The 17,682-nt window shown below is 40.6% G+C and overlaps 1 protein-coding gene across 5 annotated transcripts in view; it reads left to right on the top strand.

The window, feature by feature from the left end:
• BRINP3 (BMP/retinoic acid inducible neural specific 3) overlaps nucleotides 1-17,682 on the top strand; it is a 365,830-nt gene that overhangs the window by 279,451 nt on the left and 68,697 nt on the right. For all 5 annotated transcript variants that reach the window (XM_060774525.2, XM_060774528.2, XM_060774527.2 and 2 more), the window contains one exon: nucleotides 8,325-8,561. In XM_060774525.2, coding sequence (XP_060630508.2) covers nucleotides 8,325-8,561 — 237 coding nt within the window. The remainder of the gene's footprint in view (nucleotides 1-8,324; nucleotides 8,562-17,682) is intronic.

A 17,682-nucleotide genomic window follows, 5' to 3' on the forward strand; every position in this document is an offset into this window, starting at 1 on the left:
GTCTTGCATACGTCTGCTTAAAACTACTTTCAGTTCATTCCAATGAAGGACCTCCCATCTTCAGTGGAACTGGGAAAAGTGGTTTCTGATTCCCCTTTCAAGTTCCCTGTGCACTTTCAAAACCTGCTCTTGAGAGCAGGCATGCAAATGGTATACAAATGATAGGGAGATACAAAAAGATAGAAAGGCCTATAACAGCATATCAGCATAATGATAAATTCAGCCCATTGTGCATATGATTGTAGTCAAAGAAACAAACATTAATTTTGTTGATTAACTATAGAATTTTGGCTTACTCTTTCTTAAACGTTCACAGAGCACAATTCTTTGTATTTATATTATTACACTCACCCACCCATCCCCAAGTCCAATCCACACCTCCCCAGCAGTGTACCCCTTATTCTTCCCCAAATGCCTGCTGGTGCAGAAATATTTGACCTGCTTGTGGAAGGCAAGCAGGGATGAGGCCACCCTGGTTTCTCTTGGGAGAGATTTCCACATTCTAGGAGCAGCCATCAAAAAGGTCCTCTCCCGTATTCCCACCAAACGTGCTTGAGAGGGTGGTGGGTTAGAGTAAAGGCCCTCCCCAGTTGATTGTATATGTCTCACAGATTCAAAGAAAGAGGTATGGCTTTTCTTATGCATCTGGTGTGCTAGTAGCTATCTCATCAGGAAATGGGGAAAATGTAGATTATGGAACTGATTTGAGGACAGCTTCCATGCTTAATGTCTGAGGGCATTGAGGACTTAAGCCTTCTTGGTTCCTGTCATGTCAACCTAACCATCTGCACAGCAAAACTTGTTTGTACCAAATTGGTTCCAAACCGATTTAAGTGGTAAGTGTAGATATGGCCCTATTGAGACAGTAACCTGAAGATACTTATTAAATTCAGCAAACTTTCTCAAGGCATGTGGAAAGAAGCCTCACATATCTGTATTCCATGTTTAATATATTTTTTGTTTGTGTACAGTTTTTGAACTGTTTTAGCGAATATACAGCATAAGTCAAAACAGAATGAAGAATGACACCAGGTCAGTCAATTTTCTGGCAGTCTGGGCCATATTCAATTCCACTTGGAACCTTTCTGTAAGTCATCTCAATGCTTCCAATTCAACGCAGCAACATGCCTTCAAATAGAGATAGTCCAGGTGTTGAAGTCTTTACAGTTTTAGAATGTGGGCTGCCTGAAAAAAATAACAATTTTTCTAGCACTTGGGACAGACAGGGAGAATTATCTTTCCACTGAATTGACGGATAAACTCAACAGTTTCCCTTCGCTTCTCACATAATAGGACAGCCTATCTTGAATATCACATTGTATGCCTGATATTTTTGGGCATATAACAGTTTGATAGATGATCCTGTCATTTTCATTGGGGCTCATATCTCCACTGTGTTTATGGAAATTATTTGCCATTCGAAAGCTGCTCTCCCCGCACTCGACATAATATTTGTCAGTAAAATGCTTAGGAAATTGGTTGTTACATCAATCACAGACCTGTTTTGATACATGCTGTGGATTCCTAAAGTCAAAACCATAACACACAGAGCTGTCGTTTTAAAACCATTTCATAGGCACTGTTGCTTTGATGAATAAACGGCTCCACATAGCCCAAAAAATTTCTTTTCATTTCACCCCAAATTAGCTTTAAGTGCATGTGTACGGTGCCAATGAATTTTATGTATCTTGACAAGAAAAAAGGACAAAGGAAGTTGTTTTCAACTATGTTTTTCATAAGCTGTTGCCACATGAGTTCCCATCTTTCAGAATACTCTATTTGCTGGATATTCCAAATTGTGCTTGTGTTTGTGAAGTGTGTGTGTGTGTGTGTGGGGGGGGGGTGTTAATGACATAGGTTTTAACATGGCTTAAATTGTTTAATTATGTTTTATTTTTTTTATCTTACTGATTTTGATAAAATCTTTTTATTTGTTGTAAGCTAGAAAAATCTGGGGGGAAAGATGGGATAGAAATGTGGTTGTTGTTGCTGTTGTTGTTTCATTACAACAGTGGGAGTGCCTTGCAGTCAACAACAAAGGGTCCCCAGTGCTGTATGAACTCATTTCTTTTGTTCTCTTGTCTGTAATCAATCAGGTGTTCCAGATTATTAAAACATTGCCAATGATTTCAAATACTTATGAACAGAGATAACAATTTATTGGGATGCAAACATAGTGAATTATTAGGGAGGTGAGATGGAGGAGAAGTAGAAGATTGCTTTTCTTTCTAAAGAAACCTGAAGAGAAATATTCTACAGGGTAGTTCTCTTAGGCAAGCCATGTTGGAATCAGTAGAAATGATACAGGACTATATTATCTGCACATGGCCATGTCAATTGATTAAAAAACATGCTAAAATGATGTCTCATCTATCCATACAAGAGTCCTTTAGTGAGGAGATAACATATATGTCCATTATATACAAGAATTAAAAGTATAATCTAAACCTTATTTTAGGTTGAATGTTTTTAATTGTACTCTATGAATGTATGGCATCAAATTCTGCCAATTTCTGTAAGCTGCCTTGAGTCACCATAAGGTTGAGAAAGGCGGGCTACAAATGCCGTAAATAAATGTCTTAAATAAATATATCAATACTTACTGGTTGTGTACTGATTTGTTACTTGTCTAACTAATACACATACTGTAGCTGTTTCGTAGCCCAAGGTGAACATGAAACAATCCTCCTCCTCACTCTCCCCTCCTCCTTTAGGTCAGTCCGGCTTGCGTGTGGGGCATGGGACAGAGACTCCATCATGGATCACCTTTGATGCCAGCTTGACCAGGGCGGGTCAGCGCTGCTTGTGTTATTGGATCTCACAGCAGCATTTCACACAGTTGACCACAATCTTTTGACCCACCGCCTTGCTGCTGTTGGAGTCAGGGGGACAGCTTTAAATTGGCTGTCCTCCTTTCTTCACAACCATGGACAGCGAGTGGAGAAGGGAGGCCTGGTCTCTGAGAGGTCCCCTCTATCTTGTGGGGTTCTTCAGGGGACCATTCTATCCCCTCTGTTGTTTAACATTTATATGCAACCACTTGCTCAGCTGGCTCGAGGTTTTGGGCTTGAATGTTACCAGTATGCTGATGACACTCAACTTGTGCTGAAGATGGAAGGCCGACTGGACTCTGTACCCGATTATTTCCATCAGTGCCTTGAGGCCATTACTGGATGGCTGCGTGCCAGCAGGTTGAGGGTGAATCCAGCAAAGACGGAGATCCTACGGCTGGGTCAACCGGACAGTGGGGATATCCAGCTGCCTACCCTGGATGGCGAGGCGCTACGCCCGTCATCATTGGTAAAGAGTCTGGGAGTCCTTTTGGACCCTCTGCTGACGATGGAGGCCCAGGTCTCCGCCGTTAGCAGAACCACTTTTTTTCATCTGTGGCAGGCTAGACGGCTGGCCCCCTACCTGTCCAGGGACGAACTAACTACGGTGATCCAGGCTACGGTCATCTCAAGACTGGACTACTATAACGGCCTCTACATTGGCCTTCATCTGTCGGTGATCCGGAAGCTCAAGCTGGTACAAAATGCAGCTGCTCGGCTTCTTGTGGAAATTCTGACGAGATGCCACATAACATCAATCTTACTGCAGCTGCATTAGTTACCAATTGAGCACTGGATCACTTTCAAAGTGATGGTACTCACCTTTAAGGCCTTGCATGGTCTGGGGCTGATGTACCTGAAGGACCGCCTCACCCCCTACCAACCCCAGAGATCCCTCCATTCTGAGGGCCAAGATTTGTTGGAAATTCCCAATGTGAAGACCTTGTGTCTAACAGCAACCAGATACAGAGCCTTTACAGCAGTGGCACCATCACTCTGGAATACTCTGCCCCCTGAAGTCCGTGCCTTGCAGGACTTATCAGCTTTCCACAGGGCATGTAAGACATATCTGTTCCGACAGGCCTTTGATCTTTGATATTGTTGTTTTTAATTTGTTTTAAATTGTTTTAAAATTGCGTTAGATTTTAGCCTGTTCTTGTTAGCTGCTCCGAGCCTCAGGGGAGTGGCAGCATATAAGTTTGAATAATAAATAAATAAATAAATAAATAAAAGATTGATTGCTTTCCATTCTTCAATTTTTATATTAAAATCAATGATCACTGCTATGTAGAAAAACCACCTCCCTATTCTGTTATATGGATTGTGGCAAAGAGAATGTGGGGGTAACCATAGCCAATTGGAACTTGAACATATCTGTGTCTTGTTCTGTGACAAGGATGTGAAACATTCATCCTTCCATAGGATGAATGTTTCACATGTATTCTAACATTTATGACATTAAATTTATATGTAGATAATGAGCTTATGTGCCCATGGAATATCACAAAATTAGGAATGAAAAAGAACATAATTTTGATGAAAAAAAACTAACAGGAAAAAATGTGAACTGAAAAAGGTGATTGTTTTGTGCAACAGACAGCATTTTTTGTGTAGGAAGCAAAACAAGTAAATTCTTGTGCAGAAAATACTGTAATGATGAACATATTCTGCATAAAATTTGTACATGGTGGATTTGCACAGAAAATAGCATTCTCCATGCAGGAAATATTTGTGTAGCAGCCAGTGGTGCTGTGGGGAGGGGAGCATAGGATCAGGCACACTGATTTTAACTAATTGTTTTAATTGATATGTTTTAATTATGTGATTTTAATATATATGTTGTTTTTATGTTGATATGTGTTCAAGGCATCAAATTGTGCCTTTGTTGTGAGCTGCCCAGAGTCCCCTTGGGTGAGGAGGGTGGGATATTAATAAATTAATCAATCAAATAAATAAATACTAGGACAGGCCTTGTGAATTGGCCTGTTGCTTATTTAACACATCTGTTCTTAAGTTCTTGATGCCATGATATTGCAAAATGACATCTGCTAATATAGACTTTGTAGTTGATTGGATTGATTTTCTCTTGTTGTTTTTTTGATATTATTCTGCAGTAGGTTTTCCTGCATTATTGCTTCTAATATGTTTACTGGTCACTGGGATCATGACTCATCCGTGCTCTCCCCAGATTAAAACCTGCGACCCGTTGGTCTTCAGTCCTGCCGGCATATGGGTTTAACCCACTGCGCCACTGGGGGCTCCTTTAAAAGTGATAGGACAGACTTATGACTTCATCACATGGGCTTTCTTACCAATCACAGGATTCTTCAAACATAGTTCATGGATGGAACCTGCTGGATCCCATCAGATGACGCACAGCTACTTCCAGCGGGGCTCCATTCATAAATTGTGCTGGAACCATCCTACAACAGAGCCCTGAAAACACAGGAGGCTTCCCATGTTCTCATTCAATAGAATGGAGAAACCACAGGAAGCCAGGTGGTGATACTTACCCCATCCTATGGGATAAAGAAGGGGATGATGTGGTTGATGTGGTGTGTAGGGCGATGGTTCCCACACTGCCCACCAGATTTGCCCTGCTGCCCCAATGGATGCCCCCACCTTCCCCCAGCTTCAGGACGTTAGTTTGATGAGAACCATTTACAGTGCCTCCATAATGCAGAATCTTAGCCATTATGTTAAATAGAATTGTTCCTAAATAATTGTTAATACATATTTGTGTTCATTTAAAATTGGCCTTACAGTTCTTTTCTATCACTTTAAGCAATCAACCTTATTTGTGAGCGACAGCATTGTACAGCAATGCACTAAATCAGTGGGACCACCAATTCCAAACACACAGCACCAACCAATAGTATACCAACTGTTTCCAACTATATGGCCCCATAAAGTTTGATTTAAACTAATATTCAACTTCAGATTGGACTAAAGTCTCAGACATGTTAGATGACATGATCATATCGGTCATACCAATCCCTGAGAAATACGAACACTTAATTGAAATAGTGAAAACCTGCTCACGGGCCTCTATACCGAGAGACTGCAGAACCAACTACCTTCAGGGCATTACTCCTGAAACAGCTGCCTTGCTGGAAAACTATTACAGGCTCAACAACGAAGACCCATTTCGTGAGAAAATCCTTCAGGCAGCGCAGAACATTGTGTCCTCCATCTCTGAAACCAAGAAAAAACAGTGAATAAAGCTGATCACAGAAGTCGACACGAGAAGGAGCAGCAAGAAGGCGTGGAGGCTGCTAAGACGGTTGAGCAATGACCCCGCACAAACTAATACCACACCAACTCTTAAAGAATGGGAAACCCACCTTGCCACCAAAGTAGGAAAAAAACCAATAGCCAGACAACCAGATATTGAGAACAACAACCTTCATGAACCTTTTACATCTACTGAATTGGACATGGCTCTCAATAAATGTAAAAATGGCAAAGCAGCTGGCCTGGATGATCTACGGATGGAAAAAAAATCAAGAACTTTGTCCCAAAAGCAAGGTGCTGGCTGCTGGAGCTGATGAACAACTGCACTGCATCCTGTCAGATCCCCAAAATCTGGAGGAAAGTAAGAGTCATAGCCATCTTGAAACCAGGCAAAGACTGTAATAATCCAAAAAACTATTGACCAATCTCGCTGTTGTGCCACCTTTACAAAGTTCTGGAGAGACTTATTTTGCATAGAATAATGGAAAAAATAGACCCATATCTGATTCCACAGCAAGCTGGCTTCAGGAAAGGCAAAAGCTGCACATTGCAAGTGCTGAACCTGACTCAGCACACAGAAGGCTTTGAAATGCAGCAGATCACAGGAGCTGACTTCATAGACCTGTCAGCAGCTTATGATATTGTAAACCACCACCTCCTCCTGAGAAAAATATATAATATTACAAAGGACTACTACCTCACCTGCCTCATAGGAGACCTGCTACAAAACCAGAGCTTTTTTGTTGAGTTCCAGGGCCAGAGAAGCAGATGGTGGAAATAGAAGAACATCCTGCCTCAAGGGAGCATGCTTGCTCCATCAGTGTTCAACATTTACACAAATGACCAGCCACTGCCAGAAGAGACAGAGAGTTTCATCTATGCTGATGATCATGCCATTACCGCTCAAGCAGGGAGCTTTGAGATAGTTGAACAGAAGCTCTCTGAAGCTCTAGGCCCTGTAGAAGGCCCTTACCGCCTACTGCAGGGAAAACCAACTGATCCCTAATCCATCTAAAACACAGGCATGTGCTTTTCACCTTAAGAACAGACAAGCATCCCAAGCTCTGAGGATTACCTGGGAAGGAATCCCACTGGAGCATTGCAGCACACCTAAATATCTGGGAGTTACCCTGGACCGTGCTCTGACCTTCAAGAAGCACTGCCTGAATACCATGCAAAAAATGGGTGCTAGAAATAATATCATATGAAAGCTGACTGGCACAACCTGGGGATCACAACAAGTCACTGTGAAGACATCTGCTGCTGAGTATGCATGCCCAGTGTGGAACACATCTCACCACACTAGATGTGGTGAGCCACAGTAGATGTGGCTCTTAATGAAACATGCCACATTATCACGGGGTGTCTGCGCCCTACACCACTGGAGAAATTACACTGTTTAGCCGGTATTGCACCACCTGACATCTGCCAGGAAGTCGCAACCAATAGTGAAAGGACCAAGGCAATGACATCTTCAGCTCATCCCCTGTTTGGATATCAGCCAGCACGTCAATGACTTAAATCAAGAAATAGTTTTCTAAGAGCTACAGAGACATTCACTGGAACACCTCAGTACGCAAGAGTCCAAAAGTGGCAGGCTCAAACCCAGAACCTCAATCAATGGCTGATACCAAATGAGAGACTCCCCACTGGGCACACAGAAAAGGGTGACTTGGAAGGCGCTGAACAGACTGCGCTCTGGCACCATGAGATGCAGAGCCAACCTTAAGAAATGGGACTACAAAGTGGAATCCACGACATGCGAGTGTGGAGAAGAGCAAAATACAGACCACCTGCTGCAATGTAACCTGAGCCCTGCCACATGCACAATGGAGGACCTTCTTGCAGCAACACCAGAGGCACTCCAAGTGGCCAGCTACTGGTCAAAGGACATTTAATAAACTACCAAGCTTGCAAACTTTGTGTTTTGTTTGTTTGTTTGTTTGTTTGTTTGTTATAAAATGCAATGCAACTGTTTGGTCTGCTCCTGACAGAATAAATGAAAGCATGCAACACCCCTATAGGCAACAAAATGAAAAAAAATCTATTTTTTCTTTTCTCCTGGCTTGCTATCTATATATTGCAAATAATGAAACTGTTGTTGTGAACCATTAAAAATCTGTTGCTAGTGACATATGTGAATATATTTGACAAACTTATGTATTGATTTTAGTGAAGATTGTAGTAATTGTTCAAAAGTAATCATCATGTTTAGTAAGACAGAATATTTCTTTTCCACCTTCCTCCCCCTTCATTAAGGTCTTCAGCTTATCCTACCTGAATATTTGCAAGAGCGTTTTGTGCAGGCAGCTCTGAGCTACATTGCTTGCAACTCAGAAGGGGAATTTATCTGCAAGGACAACGATTGTTGGTGTCAGTGTGGTCCCAAATTCCCAGAATGCAACTGTCCATATATGGATATTCAAGCTATGGAGGAGAGCCTACTTCGCATAAGTGAGACCTGGAATACTTACAATAATGAGTTTGAAGATTCAGGTGAGCTATTTTATCATACACCATTATGTTAATGTTTGTTGTGTGCCTTTACAATGCTTCTCTTGACTGGATCAAATGCAAAGTTCTATACATGCCGGTGAGATTTTCATGGGGACAAAATATCAGTTATGAATAGTAATGAAACAAAATCCGACGTGTTTGCTAGACATACAATTTACATGTCATCTCAGTCTGGACCCATTTCAAGCAGATCTTAGTCTATCCAGACTCTGATCTTCATCCCTATAGCTGTATTTCTGACTCCCCTGTGGAATCCTGGAAAAGGTTTTTGTGAATTAAGTGATACCACAGGCAGCTGGGGCTTTGTGAATTAGTTCTTTACTGGGATTTCTTAAACTATATCAGCAGCATAATTTTTGAGAACTATTTTCATGTTTTCTTTGTTGTTCAATATTTTCATTATTACCAATTACCTGGTGGTGGTGGTGGTAGCTACTACTAAACAGACATGCTAAATAACAAGAAAGAGGATAGGACAATATGCAGAAACTGTGAGAAGAAGTGAAATTAGGGAATAATTTGAAGAAATTGTGAGATTGGAAGGTATGGACAGTCCATGAATGCTAGCTTTGAATGTAAATAGGAAATGTGAATATGTTAGGTGAAGCAGCTTCTTTAATAAAAACTAGGAAAGTGGAAGAGTGCTGAAAGGTTTATTTTATTTATTTACTGTATTTCTATTCCACTCTCTCTCCCACAGGGAGGACTCAGAACAGCTTACAACAAACAATACAATACATTACATAGCAATAAAACAATAAAACATAAATATATAAAGATAAGGAAGTATAAAAGAAAATGTTAACTAGAGTGCACCTTTTAGTATTTTTAGGCCCCAACCCTCTCAAAATTCATTCATTCATTCATTTTTTTTAAAAAAACATCCAAAATAGTCTGATGTTCTTGGGAAGCATGGGATTACTAAAACCACATTTATCCCCTCTCCTGGACATTGTTCAACAGTTCATCTTAGACCCATGGAATTGAGGTCTTTTGGGGGTCTAAAATATCCCAGGGAGCAATGTTCTTTGGAACTTGCAGATTGTGCTGCGTCAACATATTCTAATGTGGTCTACAGCCCCTGACCATTCTTTGTTCTTGGGGTCTAGGTTGAAGTCAATCTTGCAAGGAGAATGATGCATAGAGAGAGCAGCTGCCACATGGAATTTGAGATTCTAAAAGGAAGAGTTGAATGCTTTCCAAATGTGTCTTGAGCAATAGCGCTAAGGAGGGAATTACATTTATCTAAGATTACAGGGAGTTGCAGGAATCAGAAAGACATATCAAGCTTATGAGGATTTTAATGGAATCCCCAATTGAATTCTTCTTGTTCTTCCACCATGAGGGTGGTCCCTGCTTGTCCAGTGTTTATGGACACAGTTCCACTTGTGCAGCCTGGGTATATAGACTGAATCATTGGAAAAGTGAGAGCTGCCATGTATGTACTAGACCAGTGGTACTCAACAGCTGGTAAACTGGCTGGGATCTCTGCGAGTTGTAGGCCAAAACGCCTGAGGATCTACAAGTTGAGAACTACTGTACTAGACCTTTACCCTTCCTATCTAGTTAAACAGGCCAGAGGGAAACTGGCTGATAAGGCAAGGGAACTGATCAATGATTTCTTTCAACAAAGGGTCCTAACTCACTTGAAGGAGACAATTTTAAGATGTCTTTTGGGAGGGGAAATTGACTGGTTCCTGTTATAGGTGAATCTTCAACATACCATTTTAGACAATGGAGTGAGTGGTGGCTTCACAACTCCATGGGTTCTTGTATGAGGTATATAATCTAGATCCATTTCAGACAATTTCAGACATAGTTATGGAATGAAGACAGCTTCAGTCATAGGAATTGGAAAGGGAATGTGTTCCTATTGAATCTTCAGGATCTCTCAGTAGCTTTCAATACTACTGACCATGATACCCTTCTGAGTTATCTCACTAGGCACTTGATTTTCATGGTTCAGAAATTGCTATCAGCATCAAAAACAAGCTCACAAGTCCTTTTACACACAAGCTGAAATCCTGCAATACTCAGGCATAGCATAAACTCCACCAGTTATAACCACACAGTCGTCTATCTCCCTAAAGGTTCATCCTTGCTGTTTTCACTTTGGCCACACTCTTTCCCAAGGTCATTTAATGGCCGGGGGAGGAGATGGAATGGCTAGTTGCCAGCTAGCTGCATTCCTGCAGACAGTCACAGGGATGTTAACTCCCAGTCCTCCAGGGAGACAGGTTTTAAGAGAAATACATACAGACAATATCACTTTAGTTGGTTTGTGCTCATTTTATTCAGAAATACAGAAGTTTTGCATAAGCTTATGGGTGCCTTTTTGCAAGGGACATTTGGGAGGGAGTATCATACACTTTTTATGGCCATAGTTTGTGAGGAAAGTTTTCTCATCAGCTACTATGGCTGCACCTACATGCCCAAGGTATTTTTAGGGGAGGGGAATACATTGGTCAATTAAAAAGCTGGGGACATGCATTTTGTCTAGAGATGCATTACATGATTGGCATTGTCAGCTTATAAAAATATGTGGCCATGTTAGACTGAGATGTATCCTGACTTCATCCTTTCTGTGCTTTTAAGTCTTTGTTTTCAGGGAGATGCTCATTGGCCCTTTCCACAAAGCTGAATAAAATCCCACATTATCGGCTTTGAACTGAAATATATATGGCAGTGTGGACTCAGATAACCCAGTTCAAAGCAGATATTGTGGGATTTTCTGCCTTGATATTCTGGGATATATGGCTGTGTGGAAGGGCCCAGGTTCTGAACCAGCAGGTATCCTTATGAGTTATAGGCAGCTGACTCAATATTCAGCTACAGTTTTGTTGTATATGCCATGTATGAAATTCCAGCCACAAAGTCCACTAATGCTTTTATTTAGCATCCATATTTGTTTTCTATGTTCATTTTAATTCCTATGTATTTTAGCTGTTATTGGAGGCTTGAGAATCAGATAAAATCTTGCCAATATACATGCTTGACTGTGTAGTTCTTATTCTAAAATATGGTATATAACAAACACTTGGATTGTTTCCAACCTGTGCTTTACTCAGTATACCCTGGGCACCAAAATACATTTGTTCTTGCCCTGTATATCTCCAGATGCTTACACACACACACACACTGTACTGGGACTCATGAGTCTTTTCAATGAACCTTCTTTTTACTTTTTACAATGGGTATGCCTGTTGTAACTTGAGACCTACTTCATATAAGAAAGTAGTACTGAGGTCCATAGAAATATCACAAGATGATCCTATGAAATAAGAAGAGGTCAGGGCAAGCAGGATTTGACCGCTCAAAGTCATTGTTGTTAGTCCACACCAATCCCCTGCTGAATGAAGGTCTCTCCACCTGCTGTTTCCATTTTGCCCTTTCCAGACTCACATCTTGAGGGGAGCAACCTTTAAATACCATGCTAACTTAACTGCATTAGGCTATTATGACCTTTATGGCTATGTGATTTGCCTCTAAGGGAACTTGTCATGCACTCACTTTCCAAGCCTTTTTTGTTTGTCAAACCCTCACCAAAGATACATAAAGCATTTGATAAATGCTTGAAAGAGAGATTTTGCCCTTAGATAGAAATCCACTCATGGTCTCTTTTTATTGGGTAATTGTCTATTGCTCTCACATTATAGTGAACTGCTGAGAGTTCTGTGGTATGAAAAAAATGTTAGAACTTTTCAAATGAAAAAAGAAAAAAAAGAAGAGGCACTGATGTTCAGGTGCCATTGCTTTTATTTTATTCTGGTAGTTCAGATATGAGAGAAGGAATAACTGCTGGTTTTATCTGTGATATTTTATTGGCTGGTTGGCTCAGCAGTTGTCTTCTGAATTCAACCTTGTACTTTATGGTTTTCTCGGAATGTTTGAGCTGCTGTGTTATCTTGACATGAGAAGATGGTCTCATTGGAAGATCATCTTCTCAAGTCAAGATAATACAACAGCTCAAACATAATAAGAAAATCATAAAGTACAGGGTTGAATTCAGAAGACAACTGCTGAGCCAATCAACCAATAAGGCATCACGGATAAAAAGAGCAGTTGGACTTTATGATTTTCTTAAAATGTTTGAGCTGCTGCATTATTTTGACTTGAGAAGATGATCTTCCATTAGATAATGGTAAACCTTTTCTGAACAGAAAAAAGGAAAATGAGGAGGGTTTTCTTGGAACTCTTGATCAACACAGAGTGAAGGATCTCTGAAGTTGTTGTTTTTCATAGACACGAGACTACAGCACCACTCATTCAGACAGTATGCCTAGCATCTCTGCACTTGCCTAATTGCAGTTGTCTCGTTTAACATTTTGGCAAACCCCAGTTCCTATTTGCATTCCCTGTTTAAACAAAAAAGAAAGAACATATCTGTTGGGAAAATATAGGGCCATGATTTTCATAATGGTATGTACAGCCCCCACATGGCAGCAGGCAATTTCATTACCTTTGATGAGAGTGTTACCCTCCCTGTATTACACATAGTTTTCTTGAGATGCTGAAATGCTTCATTTTGTTTGAAATCAGTTCATGTCCATTATTGCTTTAAAACTGTGGTGGGTTAAATGGAGCCCACTCTTGTATCTCAGAAGTTGGCAAACATTTGCAAAATAAATAAATAAAAGTTGGCCTTCAAATGTCCCCTTCAGGATATAGATGGCATTTTACCATAGTTTTGCCCCACACAAACCTTTTTTGAAACAGGACTTTTGCTCTCTTTTTGTTGTTAAAAAATGTTTCATTAAATCTAAGTAGGCTAAACACCCAATACCTGTTCAAGGGCATTTATGACAATTATTATTATTATTATTATTATTATTATTATTATTATTATACTGGCACAAAAACACAGTATGTCACAGCAAACGAGATATATATGCTGGATTTCGCGTCACAAAATCACAAATAGAACATTTTCCAAGCAGCTAGGACTATGTGATGTATTTTTGAATAATGCGCTTAGATCCAAGCAAGGTGGCCTTTTGCAATTGATAGATCATGATTTTGTCAATGTTTATTGTTTCCAAATGCCGGCTGAGATCTTTTGGCATGGCACCCAGTGTGCTAATTACCACTGGCATGACTTGTACTGGTTTATGCCAGAGCCTTTGCAGTTCGATTTTGCGGTCCTGATAACAGCTGAGTTTTTCCTGTTGTTTTTCCTCAATACAACTGTCACCTGGTATGGCAATATCAATAAGCCAAACTTTTTTTAATTTTTAAAATTATTATTGTTGTGGGTTTGGTCTGTATGGGGCCATTCAAGGTCCCACAGACACGAATACAATCCCCTGGTGTTCCACGTTTTCCCACTACTGCTTAAAAATATGGCAGATGAAATAGTCATCATGTGACTGCTTGTTTGTCTTTATTAACCCAGAAAGACTTTGACAACTTTGGCCTCTTCCACATAGCTAAATAAAATCACACACTTTCTGCTTTGAACTGGAATATAGGGCAATGTGAACTCAGAAACCCAGTTCAAAGCAGATATTGTGGGATTTTCTGCCTTGATATTCTGAGTTATATGACTATGTGGAAGGGTCCCTTGTTGAGCTGGACTTCAGGGAAGAGATGGGGAATCCTTATTGAATACCATGTTCCCTCAGAAGAAAATCTGTTGGGTCTTCCCTACTGCAGATGGGTGAGACTAGCTGCTTTGTCACATTAGGGCATTTTGGGCATTTTTTCCCAAATGCAGAAATTTGGGTAATGTAGTTTAGGGCAGGGCCTTTTGATTTCTTAGCTACAGAGGTCTTTGTCTTCCCAAACTAGATATTCCAGAATTCTGCAGCTAGCAGAAGACGCCAGAAATGTGGGCTACCATGTTAAAGCCCTAGTGTGATAAAGCAGTTAAGTTCATGGTAAGCGAGGTTTGGGTCAGGAAAAAAATGTGTGGCTTACACTCTGTATTTTTCAGGGCCCTTTCAGACATGTCCAAAATGCGGGACCTGTCTCGGCTTTTACCTGAGATGTCCAAACATCTCGCCTTTTACCTCAAGTAAAAGTTAATTAATGCAGAGTAAACTGGGTTTTCCCAGTTTACTCTGCATTAATTAAACACCTGGAAAAATTTGGGCCTTAAGGTAGAGTCTGGATCTTTCCAAATTTGGTCCCTCTGGGATTGACTCCAGGGACTGCTTCTACAGCCCCAGGGGTCAATCCCCATAGCCACCCCAGTTCTTTGGGTTTCTGGAGCCTGAAGGAGCAGGAGGGTGTTACCCCCTCCCCTCTAGCCCCCCGTTCCCTCCCCCCTTTAAAAATTACCGGAGGAGCTTGCGGGTAGCACAGGCTCCTCTGTACAGGGCTTCTGACACAAGAAAATGACATCAGGAGGTTGGGGGAGAAAGAGGAAGGACATTTCTTGTGTCAGGAGTCCTGTACAGAGTGTCTGGCAAGGGACCTGTTCTACCTGCAGGCATCTCTGGTAAATTATTTGGGGAAAATGGGGGTGGGGGTGGATGCAGGCTGGATGCCATCTAGTCACTCCTCATAAGTAAGTGGATTATTTTAACATGCTTCCTTTCACATTTTAGGTTAATGTAGAAGGGCCCTTACTCCTTTTTTAGTGCCCCTCTGTCTTTGCATCCTTTTCTTCCCTTCTTCTCCCAAGATGGGGGTAAATTTTGTTATTGTCATAGGTCTGAAATGGTTACTTTTAGAGTACTTTTGAAATTACACTGAATGCTATAGTTTCCCAGACCTGCTTTATTGGGAAATGCAACTGCAATGAAGTTTTGAATGCATTTTGAATTTGAAAGAAGAGTGGTATATGTTTGAAAGCTCTTCTGTGTATTAAAGCCTTCATTGCTTCTCATGCCTACATAGCAGAAGCTGAAATTGACATCCACATCTGGAAATAAAAGTCCCATAATACATTTCAAAATCAGTTTGGTAGCCTTTCTCTGGTTTTCACTGAGCAGCACATTTCCTAGCATAATTAAATCCCTGCCATGTCTTTGGGAAAATGTAAATTATTCTGTTCCCACCTCACTGAACTGAAATTGGAGCTCTTTTAGACTGTTTGCTCAGATCCATCTGCTTGCTTCTTATCGTTATCTTCTTCACACAGCCATATCTTGTAGCCTTCGGATTTAGTTATTTCTTTTGCAAAATTAACAGCTGTTTGATCAAAAATCCATACTGATGCTGTTCACCCTAAATTAGCAAGCTTCATTAGTATCTCAAAGACCCCGGTAGAATTAAAACACCTTTTTCCTTGATGAGATATTGGAAAATGTTTTAAGGAACAGCAGGGTGATTCATCAAAATAATGGTTGAAAACGGCATTATAAAAATATGTTCAATTCCCTATCTCAGCTATCTATGCTTTGACACAAAACAGGAAGAATCATGTGCAAATAGGAAACATCAACAGACATGGGGAGGCACTATCATTTACAATTGTCCTGAAAACTTTAGAGAAATCTGCAGGAACCCCTCCTCTAAAAAAATACTCAATAAGAACTAAATGTGGTATTGAACCATGCTTGATGTTAGATGGACATCTTTCAGGTTGCTTTTAATTGTGTATTCCACTGTGTGATTATATGGGCATAAAATGCTGTTTAGCTGTCTTGGAGAAGAGGAATCTGAGAATAGCAGAAAGGAATGGGGTACTTGGTATCCCGATCATGGATATTTCCACAACATATTTTTTTCCTCTTCCTTCTTTTTTAGTATACTGTTCTCATGTAGAATGAAATTGAAGAACTTAGTAGAGAGCTATCCTTTTTTTTAATTCCCTGAGAGTTTCTGTGTCTCAAAAAGGTAAATAAACAACCTGAACCAATGCCATGTTTTGGGAGAGAATTTGATAGGCTGACAGTTTACATCAGAATGTGTAAAACTCTATTCAAATAGCCTTGCAAATTTGAAATGCTATCATTATTTGCCTAAAAGCAAACAAAGCTGAAGTCCAGCAGCCCTTAGGAGGAAGTGTCATAATCGTGTGATAATTTTGCGATTGTGTGTGGTGGTGGTGGGGGGGGGGGGGGGAGTGTTCAGTGTAGACTGTAAGAAAAGCTCTTTCCTCGACATACTCACAACCTCATCACATGGACAAAATTGTCTGTCTTGTGACAGTTTCACCTCAGTTCAGGGACAGAGCCCACTGGAACCCATTCGATAATGTAGATCTACTTCTGGTGTGGCTCCATCCCTGAACTGAAGTGAAACTGTTGTAAGAGTAAGCAGCGAGAACATGGGTGGCTTCCCAAGTTCTCATTGAGAAGGGGGGGGAGCCGGGTGGCAATGCCTCCCTCTGTGGGATGAGGTAAAGGGCAATGCAGGGTGGCAAGTTCCCCGCACAACCAGCCAGATTTGCCACAATCCATGATTAATCCCCCCACTACTCAATGTGATGAGGTCAATAGTTTTCCATTCATACTAAATCTAAGACTGATAAATTTCAGCAGACCATCACAGAGTCCTACAGGCACCCAGACTCCCAGGACCACTCCCAAATTTCACGCCATAAAAGTACTGAATTGTTTATCTCAGATGTCAGTGAATCACCCTTTAAAGTAGGTTGCAGAAGCTTCCTCAAATGTTGTACATTTAATCCCCAAGGTAGATTTCCAATCACTACCAAAACACCCCCCCCCCCCTCCCCACACAATTATTTGGTAATTTTGGCAGTCTCTTTAGCTCCAGAGGAAGCTGGGGATAAAAAAACAGCTCACTAGACCTACTGCAGTTGTTTAGTTTTGTTCTCAAAATCACATATTTTAAGCCTACATTAACTCGTTTAACTGTGATTAAAATGCCTCCTCTTTAAAATAAAATTGCCTTTACATGTTAGTTATCTCAGAATGCTTGTATTCCCTGGACACAACATGTCATTCTTTAGTAATGAATAGATTTCCTGCTGTTGAACACTGGCACATTTTTATTTTGGGCATGGGCCTTTGTCCAATCCATTCAGACTATATGAGGTTTACCTGAAATCAAGCACTATCCTAATACTAAATCCCTATTGAATTTTGTTAATCTTTATCAATGTGCCCAGCTAGGTTTCTATATTTCTATAGGCTTACCTTTTTCCCTTCTGTTGTATTCTTTATTTTTTCACTTCTTCACAGAGATT

Source organism: Anolis sagrei, chromosome 4 (assembly GCF_037176765.1).
Source record: "Anolis sagrei isolate rAnoSag1 chromosome 4, rAnoSag1.mat, whole genome shotgun sequence".
Classification (NCBI taxonomy): Eukaryota; Metazoa; Chordata; class Lepidosauria; order Squamata; family Dactyloidae; genus Anolis; species Anolis sagrei.